Source organism: Sorex araneus, chromosome X (genome assembly GCF_027595985.1).
Source record: "Sorex araneus isolate mSorAra2 chromosome X, mSorAra2.pri, whole genome shotgun sequence".
NCBI lineage: Eukaryota > Metazoa > Chordata > Mammalia > Eulipotyphla > Soricidae > Sorex > Sorex araneus.
The window spans coordinates 168,159,878-168,171,346 of record NC_073313.1 but is presented as its reverse complement, the minus strand read 5'-3'; the positions used below and the strand labels follow the sequence as shown (position 1 = coordinate 168,171,346).

At 50.9% G+C, this 11,469-nt stretch overlaps 1 protein-coding gene across 3 annotated transcripts in view; it reads right to left on the bottom strand.

Annotated features, from left to right (window-relative positions):
- Positions 1 to 1,969: 1,969 nt before the first annotated feature.
- Positions 1,970 to 11,469, bottom strand: part of PLA2G4A (phospholipase A2 group IVA) — a 104,768-nt gene continuing 95,268 nt past the window's right edge. For 2 of the 3 annotated variants that reach the window (XM_055123076.1, XM_055123078.1), the window contains one exon: positions 3,954 to 8,243. In XM_055123076.1, coding sequence (XP_054979051.1) covers positions 8,112 to 8,243 — 132 coding nt within the window. In that variant the 3' untranslated portion in view covers positions 3,954 to 8,111. Of the gene's footprint in view, positions 3,861 to 3,953; positions 8,244 to 11,469 lie in introns of those variants that run through there. The other variant, XR_008627425.1, reaches the window with a different exon arrangement.

Below are 11,469 nucleotides of genomic sequence, written 5' to 3'. Positions count from 1 at the left end.
CTAACAAATTCCAAAAACTCATAGATCCTTTAAATTACTGGACTATTTTTCACTCTGATCTCTCGTGATGATCTTGCTTTCCTCAGGTCTAACTTTTACTGCTGATTTTCACTCTGCCTCAAACACTCAAGTTCAAGTGTTCCACATAGAGAGACAGACAATGAACTGACTAAAAACACCACTACATGTGCACATGTCTGCCTTGGATCGATCGATATGACCCTTCAAAAATGGCAGGGAGAAAACTGATAGACTGAGAAAGGAAGGAGCAGTCCCCAGGTCAAAGTTAAGCCCTGTCGGCCGATTGGGAACGTTGCTCCCCGTTTCCCTGCCTGACCAGCCACTTTCCCGCTTGTTAAAAATGGGTCAAGAAAGAACTTTTGTTGATATAAGCCGGCAAAACAATCTATGACAAAGTTGTGGAAACCTAAGGTTGTCAGCTGTTACCGTTTTAAGGTCAAGACTACTTCTGAGGCAGAGAGCTAGTGTCTTATCAAAAATGGGGATGACTGCCTTGGTGACACACCTCTTCATTCCTGATATTAAACAGTTAATCACATGATCTTGCATTTTCCTGCCTTCCCTGCTTTGATAATCCCATTTCTTTTGTTACCTGCAAAAGATCGGACTGCAAAATGGTCTGGTAATGCAAACTGCCATTCACTGGCTTTCCCGGTGCTCTAGCTTATATTCAGGCCACAGGGTGTTACAGAGGTCAACAAGATATTCCTTATTTCAACTATCTAGCTGGAGGCTCTTCCAATGTTAACAAGCAACCCAGAGGGGAATTTTTAGGTATTGAAGTTGAGTCGCCATGTTTTTTGAGTACCAGCAACAAACTAGGGAAGAGGAAAAACCTAAGACAGGATGGTTCTTGAGCAAAACTACTCTCCAGGGCTTCGCTTCGGCCTCTCCCAAGGGGACTATATTGGCCTTCATTTTGGCCCTTCCCAAGGGGACTCTAACCCCCCGAGTGCTGGCCTTCAGAGGATCATTGGATTTGGACGTCTCCATCAATGGCCTCTGCTTCTACCGCAGGCGTCCCTGGGCAGGCCTGGCACCGGGCAGACCCACAGCTGTGTGCCCGAGCCAAAACTACTGCTGTGGTCTAAAGAAACCCTGCTCCTTGAAAGAAGCTCTGCCTTTCTTAGCTTGCTACATCTTCCCTGCTTCTACCTTTTTTCTTCAGCCTTACTTTGCCTAGAGCTAAACATGCTGGCTGCCTTCATTAGCGTTACAATCGACCTCTAGCTGATCTTCTGATTATCCTGAGCCTGGGTGGGGAAAGGATGTTCTACTTGGACATTGATTTGCCTCAGTTTCCCAGAATCTTCTCACTAGTGGGCTTCCCTCCCATCCCACCCATAGTGAACGGTGACGGAGACAGACAAAGGAGGGGTGCCTCTTTGCAGAGACCACTCAGATGCTTGCCTGGCCGGGGAGAACTACTTAGCCTTAGTGGTTCAGCATTGTGACTTGAGACTAGCAGCTATGCCAGTGCCACCCTTGACCGTACGTTCTCCGTGTAATCGCAGGCAGCCCACTCGAGCTCCGTGACTTAGAGGGACTTTAAGAGTGCCAGGTCGTGGAGCCACAAAATCACGCCAGATAGGAGGACCTACCGGGGTGCTCATGCACACACATTCACACAGAGGTTATCACATTCCTCCCTCATCCCCCTAGAGATTTCCAAGGGAGCATACCTCCGCAGCAGATTTTCCACAGATTACCTCCTTCCTCGTGGATTTCTTCACTGCACTCCTGGCTTGCTCACCAAATGGTGTCGGTGGGCCCCACGGGTGACTTACATTAAGCGGGGAGGAGAAAGACGGTCACTTTCTCCCCAAACGCCTCTACCACACGGGACCCAGGGTTACTGGGTTCTTGTCTTGCTCTCGGGAAAGAATTTCAGGAGTAGACAAGCAGTGAAGTAACAGATTTTATTATAGAGGGTTTTAGGGAAGGAAGAAGGGATAAGTGGAAAAGAAAAAAACAGCAGGAATAACACGCTCAAGAAAGAACACGGGCTCCTCCGAGGATGGAGAGAGCCCTACACACATCCTAGCACTGGACACGAAAGCATGAAAGTACACATCTCAAGGGGGGAGATGTGGGCGACACATGTGCTCGGTGACGTGGGCACAAACAGCACATGGGCTCAGGCAGCATATGTGCGCGCTTTCTTTGTTCACGGTGTCTTTTATAGGGTCTCAAGAACCTGCCCACACCTGGGGCTTCTTCCCAGGTAAAAGTCCATTGCTAAGGAGGTTACCAGGGAGGCTGGGTCTTCTTTAGGCTGGATCACATTTTAATCAGATTAAGGGAGAGGTCCAGGGAATTCGAGGAACTTCATGGGGAGGGGTCGAACCTCCTCAGGGTCTGCTGAAGGTCTTATCAGGTCTGTTTTCTGTACACACAAGGTGGGTCAGTCTCAGGATTCTCCTTCCCTGAGACTTTATTAATCTAAGTTTCATTGTCAAGGGCCTTTCCCTATCTACCTGCCTACATCAAGAGGAAGGGATAAGTGGGAGAGAGAATAGTAAGAATAACGCGCTCAAGACAGAATGCGGGCTTCTCCAAGGGTGGAGGAAGCTCTACACACATCCTAGCACTGGACATGAAAGCATGAAAGTACACATCTCAAAGGGAGATGCGGGCAACACATGTGCTTGGGCACCACATGTGCTCGGCCACGTGGGCACAGGCAGCACATGGGCTCAGGCAGCATAAGCGCGCGCTTCCTTTGTTCAGGGTGTCTTTTATAGGGTCTCTCCAACCTGCCCCCACGTGGGGCTTCTTCCCAGTTAAAAGTCCGTTGCTAAGGAGTTACCAGGGAGGTTGGGAGTGGTGATGGTCTTCTTTAGGCTGGATCACATTTTAATCAGATTAAGGGAGAGGTCCAGGGAATTCGAGGAACTTCGAGGAACTTCATGGGGAGGATCCAACCTCCTCAGGGTCTGCTGAAGGTCTTATCAGGTCTGTTTTCTGTATCCACAGGGTGGGTCACTCTCAGGATTCTCCTTCCCAGAGACTTTGTTAATCTGTTTCATTGCCAAGGGCCTTTCCCTATCTACCTGCCTACATCACTAGCCGGGACACCATCCACATTTCCAGGTCCCATGACATCTGACATGTAGAATATTTTGCATTTAATTAAAGCAACAGCCACAGACTCTCTCCTTGGTTCCCGTCAGTCCCAGTGACTGACACCTTCTTATTGGGTGTCCACACCAGGTTTGTCTCCCATTTGCAGGGAAACACATCTCATGAGCACGAGCACACTTGGTGACACTCAGTCACAGGCAGTCAGGGCTGCTCTGGATGGAGACTCGTACACAGATTTGCTTTGCGTGCCTGGGGCCACACCCAGTGCGCTTGAGGGCTACTAGCGGCTTTGTGCTGAATGACTACATGGTACTGGGCATGAGACCTGGGATTCCATTATGCAAAGCAAGTGCTCCCTGTCATTTGAGCCATTTTTTCCCAGCCCAAGATACAGAAATCTTTGTGCAGTGCAAAGTGTTTGACCCATAAGCCTGGCACTCTTTAGGCCTTGATGACAGGCGTCAGGAAGAAATGAACACAGCAAGGCGTGGATGGGCGGGGGGTCGGGCTTGTCTGTGGGCAGATGTGGGCACAAAGAGCAGCCCTTTCCTAGCACAAAGCTAGCCAGGCCTGAGAATCCGTACCTGCTGGCACAGGTATGTTAGACCCTCTGCTGATGGGACACTGGTGCAGGGACAGGGAGTGTGGGGGTTTGGCCCACCTGGTCTCCCAGACGCACTAGAATTCTGCTTGAACTCCTGGCACATCTCAAAGTTCTTCACCTGTCTGGCCTCTTCCTTTTGCAGCTCCTGTTCCTACAAGACCAAACCAAACATAGGAAACTCATTTATCATGACGTGACCAGCTCCTGGGGTCACCTTTTCCCCTTAATGTCCACGATCAAGAATATTACAGAAAAATATGTTAATGATAAGCCCACCAAAAAGCACATGAAGGTGTTTTTTAAAAAGATCGGTGCGGGGGGCAGGGACCATGCAGACTGTGAACAAAGGAACAGGCTCAAGAGCTTCTTGTGCTTGCCGAGAGCCGCTTTGGGTCGGCTTGCCCTGTCCTGGTCCAGTGTCCACAAGCCTGCCCGTACCTGCGAGCAAACACAGGCCCTATTTCCCTTGGTTCTGGTCCATGACGGCTGTCTCAGTATGATGTCATGTGACGTCCACTCCTTTCTCAAAGCACTCCAGTTGGAGCCCAGGAATGAGGCCACACGAGGGCCTCAAGTTACCTTGATGACAATGAGCAGGTGTTTCCAAGTCCTGTCCAGTACCTCCACAGTTAACCAAGTGTAGGGGCTGGAGGGCTGCCCCAGGGCCTTGATCTGCTGGTCCAGCTACAGCAGGGGGTTGGAGGCAGCCTGGGCCCCTGCCAGGGAGGCCAGGAGAGCCTCTCGGTCCTTCTGCAGCTGCCGGATCTCATTCAGAGAGAGGCAGTGCACAGGCTCGCTCAGGCCCTCCTCGGCGTTCTCACACCAGGTGTTGAAAGCCGAGGCCTGGTGTGCGAATGCCATGAATAGGTCCTGGGCCCACAGAGCAGAAAGGAGCCCCCGCTGCCCCAACGGCGTCCCCACAGGAGCAAACCGGCCCAAGGTCTGGGTCTCCAGGGAGGACACGAGACTGTAAAAAACTATGCACGCTGAAGGGTGTGTGCACTCGCGGGCTCTCCGGGCGGCTCTGTCTCACCGCCCGTGTTCGGTGCTCAGGAACTGCTGTGTATGGGCTGGATCGGGACGACGCGGGCCAAAGACAGGCAAAGGAAGAACGAGGACCAAGCTGGCTGCTGATTAGTTACCGTTTATTCAATCTTCCATCTTTCTCTTCCCCTGCACTCCTAGCTCCGTTCTCTCTCTGGATCTACCGCAGCCCCCTCTCTTGGTCTCTCTCCCCCTAGCCCCTAAGCTACACACAGCCAGGCAGCAAAATCAACATAAGAAAGCAAAAGGAACACAACCTAGGGGCATTCCAAAGCCCCTCCTGACTGCCAGTAGGCAAAATACCTCTTAAGGGGTTTTTCTCCTTTCCTTAGTCCAAACACTCATTAACATCTTAATACTAGTTATTTTTGTATGGACATAGCAAGAGATATATTGAGGCTGGCAAGGCAGCTCTCCTGGCAACATCTTGCCACAGACTCAGCTACAGCACTCAGGGCAGATGAATCACTCCTAACCCTAGCAGGGTCCGAATCTAGTTATCACTGTTTGGATCGTGACAGCATTTGTCCATGACCAAGCTCTTAACTTATAGTTAAGCATTAGGCACTTTGGCCAGGCCCATCTCGATGCCAGGGTAGCACACAACTCACCGCTTGACCTGGGTTCTCGTCGGGATCCTGCTTTGGGGGGGCGCTAGGAAATAAGGGCAGCTGAGGCTTAGGTTGAGAGAACAGATGCCCAGGAGGAAAATATCATGTAGAGTCAAATGACATAAGGTTACAAAAGCATTGCATTTGCTACAGTCTTCCTGTACCCATACAAAAGGACTTGGCTCTGAATAAACTATGCAAAGGGCTCAAGGAGAAGAGAAAAACAATGTTTACAAGTCAACAGAACACTAAGAAAGAAGCTACAAATAAACACAGAGGAATGGGAGCACTGTGATGGGAGTAACCCAACAAACCTAAACTACCAGAGGCTATGTCATCCTACAGGGGACAGTGTGGGAGCCTGGGGACCAGTGACACACCTGTGGGTGGAGACTGCTGAGGGCGGTCCTGCTCAGATCCCCAGGGGTCACTGTCAACACCCTCACTCTTACTCTAAACCTGTGTTCCTCTCCTCCCTGAGCCCAGGAAACTGCAGTTAATGTGGTTATTAATATTGTTATAATACTGTGAAATAAAATATTATTGCATTAATAATTCTGTATTTGGGGCCGAATTCAGCAGGTATGGCATTTCCCTTGCACACAGCTGACCTGAGTTCTAATCCCTGGCATCCCATATGGCTCCCCCAAGCACCATCAGGGGTGATTCCTGAGTGCAGAGCCAGGAGTAGAGAGCAGAGCCTCGGGAGATCCCTGGAGGAGGCTGGCACCATTCTCCCTGCAGCTGCTGGAATCCCTGTGGGTAGCGGGGGCTTTGGGAAGCAAAGGGGCTCCCGAAGATCGTTGTGCTGGAAGATGTGTCCTGTGCCGCCCCCCACCATGACGCTTCCGTGGGGCCTTGACTGATGTGGCTGCAGAGTGTCTCAACCCCAAGTGGCACATGACAAGACGACCCCGTTCACAGCTCTTCCCTTCGTGGGTGACTCGCAGATTGAATTTTGTACAAGATCCCCCAGCAGGAAGACAGAACTGTGCTGGTGGCTCAGATGATAGTTCACATTAGCACTGACCTATTTTCTGCTGTCACTGGGCCACACTCAGTGGCACTCATGCGTCACTTCTGACGGTGCTGGAGGGGCCATCTGGGGTGCCGGGGATCAGCCTGGGGTGAGAGGCATGCAAGGTGAGGGAAGTTCTCTTCCTTCTGGTCTCTCTCCAGCCACTTTTTTCTGACGTTTTCTTGAAGAAACATATTCTTGTTTTGGAGCCATACTGTGCAATGCTCGGGGGTTACTCCTGGCTTCTTGCTCAGTGACCACTGCTGGTGGTGCTCCGGAACCATATCGGACGCTGGAGATTGTACCCACTTGCTGCATTCTCTCCCGAGCCCCGTAAAGTAACGTCAAGTCTGAGCAGTGTGCTTTGAGGAATGCATTGTTTCAGGGTTAACACGACTTTGTGAACTTTGAAGGCTTTTTGACTTGGGGGCCCACAGTCAGCTGGGCCAAGGGGTCTGGGCCACGTGGTGCTCGGATCCAGTCCAGGCCTCTAGTGTGCAAAGCATGTGCTCACCCTGCCCCGGGGCTCACTTGGAAACCGCTAGGTGCTGTGGGAAAAGGCTGTGGTTCCAGACTGCGACCTTCCCCCTGCAGGATAAGGCACAGCTTCCACCGCCCTTCGGAGCACAGGAGCCAGACGGCCTCTCGGGACTCAGCACGGTGACGCAGACCAGGGAGGACGGCCGCAGCGCTGGGGAGCAGCTCAGCCCCTTTCCGGAAGGCAGCTGTCACCTGCCCAGAAGCATGTGACTCGCTTTGAAGGTACCACCTGGCTGCAGATTCGTCTGCTAATGTCCTGTAACCCTCGTCACGGGGATACGTGCTCTGCCCAGAGCTAGACCCTCGCTGAGAAGCTGGCTTGGTGCCAGTCGGTTTCTCCCCTTCTCTGGGCACTCACTCAAGATACAGCAGCTCCCTCCGTGCTCCGCGAGTGCTTTTCCCTCTGCAACCCCCTCCAGTGAACTGGCGACTACTGCCCTAGAAAGAACTTACTGGGCAGGGAGTGGTGGGGGGTGTGGTGGGGTGCCCTGTGCCCTGACACCCTGATGGCAACAAGTGCAACAGCTCGTGAAACAAGTGACAAGAATCCAGTTCGCTCACTGCATAAAGATTTCTTTACTGCATATACGTATATGTGCACACATAAATAAAAAAATAGTGTTGTCTCAGAACATGAGTAAGTCCAGCCAGTGAATATCATTCACACACGAAACAGTCTTACTTTCTCAGACTGCAACTGTTAATTGGTCTACAAAGAAACCACATATTTAAAAAAAAAACAGGATGCATAAAATACTTGATAAGGAATGTCCTGGAAAAAGACAGTGTATGGCCCTAACTTCTGCCTCAGGAAATCTGTACTGACAGAAAATGCGGCAAAGTGTATTTTTACATGATCAACATCATTTGTCTGCATGCCAGGGAAGGGAATTCTCTTCACGCAGAAGGAAGCCACTTCTCTTCAGTCAGTCTGGTAAGTACTGGGGTGAGTACTAGAGTAGTACTAGGGTAAATACTGGTGTGGGTACTGAGGCAGGTACTGGGTTGGGCACAGGGTATTAGTATGGGCACTGGGGTGGGTACTAGGATGAATACTAGGGTAGGCATGAGGTGCGGACTGTGGTGAGTACTGGGCTGGGTGGGCACGGGGTGGGTACTGGGGTCAGTGCTGTCTTTTCAAATCCAGTTGTCAGGCATTTTGCGCCATCCTGCTGGGCCTCGGCGACGACTAGGCAGAGGGTTTGCTCAGAGAATCCTTGTTGAAGAAGCGTCTGGCTTCCACGTTGCTGAGGGACACGGAATAGCGAGAAGGGTTCTGCCTCCTGTAGGCGATACTCTCGGCGATGGCTGTCCGGATCACCTGCAGACAGTAAGCACAGGAGTGAGGGCTGCCCGGAGCACAGGGAGCTCAGGGTCTGGCTCAGCAGAAGCCAAGGGCACCTCCCCAGACAGCCAAGGCTCTGCGCCTGTATGTGGCAGCGCTCCCCTCAGGGGGGTCCCGTCCAGGATGGCTCTGGGAGTACACTGGGGTACATTCAGGCACCTGGTGACCAGCCCCTGTTCTGTACCGCCTGGGGTGGAAGGCACAGTGCTGACAGAAGTCAACGCACTCTAGGATTCTCCTCAGAGTCAGTGGAGTAGAAGTGGGGGACCTCAGGGAGCCAGATGAGGCGGGGACGGTGCTGAGGAACTTCCCAATTCCCAGTCAGCAGTCAGTCAGAAGGAAGGATGCCTGCCTGGAGAAGGCCGGTCTGACCCAATGGGGCTGAGACGGTCTTGGGGAGCAGCCACTGCACCCAGGGTGAGATGTCAGCACATCTCCTGAGACCCTTCTAATTCCATAGGCCAGAAAGACTGAGACTGGCCAGAGGAAAGACAGTTATGGAGGTGCTCACAAGCCCACAGTGGCCAGAAGGGGGTGCAGGGAGGAAACACAGCAGATCTCTGGGAGTGAAGGACACAGGTCTGCGAGTAAGCTGCTCCTCAGTGCAGATCAGAGACTTCCTGCTTGGGGGCCCTGGATCATCTTTAGATCTTCCGTCTCTGCGTCACTGTGCCATTGGGCACCAAATGTCACGGCAGTCTGGGCCACACTGACCCACTGCAGAGAGACACTCACGTACAATCAAATCGAGTACATTCCAAGTACTTGGAGAATGTTTTCTTTCGTTATTTGGTGTCTGGACCATACCTGGACCATACCGTACTGCTCCTAGCAGTACATGGGGACTGGACCCAGGCTTCCTGTCAGCAAATCTGCCCGGTCGTTGGAATTAATCTCCCGGGCCCAAGCGCCTTTAAGATACAGAAGTCCATGGGGAGAAGGCAGAGATGAGGACCGATTCCTTACAGGGATTCACGAGCATGCACATAATCAGCAGCAGAAATACCATGGACTGGGGACCGACTGGGACGGGATCATGACAGGTGTTTCTAGCGAACAGGCCATTATGACAAAAGAAAACGAGTACTTACTCACCTTTGTAAACGGAGAATGCAAATGCAATTAGACAGTGCGATGTGACAACTAGGTGGCAGTGTAGCATTAGGAAAACGACCATCGTTTTCAAGTTACCGCAGAAAACACCCCTTTGTGTTGACATAAATAAAAGATGCTAAATCCAGAGCGAGTCAATTGCCCAGTGTGAGTTCAAACTGTGGGTGCGTGATGCGTGGTCATGAGCAGCGGCCCCACTCAGCCAGCGACAGCAACAGATGAAGGAACGGGGCCAAAGGCGGGCTGGTAATCAGTAACAGTTTTTTTTCTGTCTTACAGTGCCAGTTGCTAGTTATACAGAAACCACGAAGGATGGGAGTACACATAGGTGTGGCTGAACATTATCATAACAATAAACAGATATAAAGTCCTTCCCTTAGATGAGGTTCTTCTAGGAGATGCAGGGCAAACTCTCATCCGGGGGTTCAGCACTCTCGAGTACTAGGATATCCACTCGAGGGCGAGATACCACCTAAGGTGTAAGGGTGTACTGCTCTCTCCTTTCCTTAGCTAATGTTCCATTTAAACAAAATACTAAATTTACTCCTTACTAATATTTCTAGTCATTTTATATGAACAGAACAAGAAATATATTAACCTTAGGGGCTGGAGCGATAGCACAGCGGGTAGGACGTTTGCCTTGCACGCGGCCAACCCAGATTCGATTCCCAGCATCCCATAGGGTCCCCTGAGCAACACCAGGGGTAATTCCTGAGTGCAGAGCCAGGAGTGACCCCTGTGCATCGTCGGGTATGACCCAAAAAGAAAAAAAAAAAGAAATATATTACTCTTAAACAGTAGCTCTTCCTGGAGGCACGTGGCTTCAAGGATAAGGGTTAGGGTTTATACCCCAGACCACAGTCCTCAGGTCAGGTTAGTCTTTCCTAACCCTAGCAGGGTCCTTGCTGAGCTACTTCTTTGTGGGTCCTGACAGAGATTGTCCATGACTGTGCTCTTAACTTAGTATACTCCTATGGTGCTTAGCCTGTCCCTTTTCATGCCAGGGTGGCCTGAGTCCATCCAAGTCCTTCTCAGGACCCTCCTTTTGGGAGTGTTAGGAAGAAAGGGCAACTGAGGCTTGAGTCAAGTAAATATGATGGATGCCCAGGAGTCAGTATTATTGGAGTCAATTAACTCCCATGTTATAAAAGCACGGCATCAACTGTCTTCTGTGTCTATAAAGAAAGGACATTGGTCTAAAGCAACTAAGCAAAGAACATAAAGAGAAAAAGCAATATAGGATTAAGAGTATTGGGACTGCCTGATGGAATTGGGTGTGCCTTGGGAGCACTTTGAGGGGTGCATCTCAATAAACCTAAGCTCCCTGCAGGAGAAGACATGCACACTAAGATGCAGACACATACTCAGACACAGACAACAGAAACAGACACACAACAGAAACAGATAACACTCAGACTAACACAGAACATAACACATATGATAGATACGCACAGATACACACAGACACAGACAGACACACGTGACACTTCTCCCCCACAAGAATGACAGCACCAAGTTCTAATGTTCATACAGCCCCAGAGAAGCCCACCTTCACTCACGGGATCTTTGCTTACTTCCCTACAGGCTTGTCTTGGCACCTGCAGAGGCGTGCAGGTGACTAGGCACTGCCGAGAGCTCGGCCTCTACCCAGGGGTCTGATCACGTATCGCCTGGTGACAGGTGCAAACAGGCAGTCGGGGCTCCAAACTCTTCCTTCCACAGCTGATTCAGAGCCACTCAGTGGCCCTCTGGGATCTTGCCCGGAAGTGGACCCTGGCCCGAGCTCCACAGGCAGTGCCCACAGCATTCTTAGAATGAAAACCTGCGTGGTGAAGGGGTCTGGGAAAAACTAGCAACTGATGGGCTATAAGACAGGAGCGCTATTCTGCAATTGCGTATTTTTGTTCAGGCTCCAGCTCAACATACTTTGGAGAATGTAAAGTATGTAAACAGAATGATACTGCATTCTTTGGAGCAAGTAGCTTAGAATGCTTTAGATAAACCAGGACTGAAAGCAGTTAGAAGCGCTATTGCGTGTTATATACACATTCATCGACTGTAGTCAACATATTATATACACGGTCAAAAG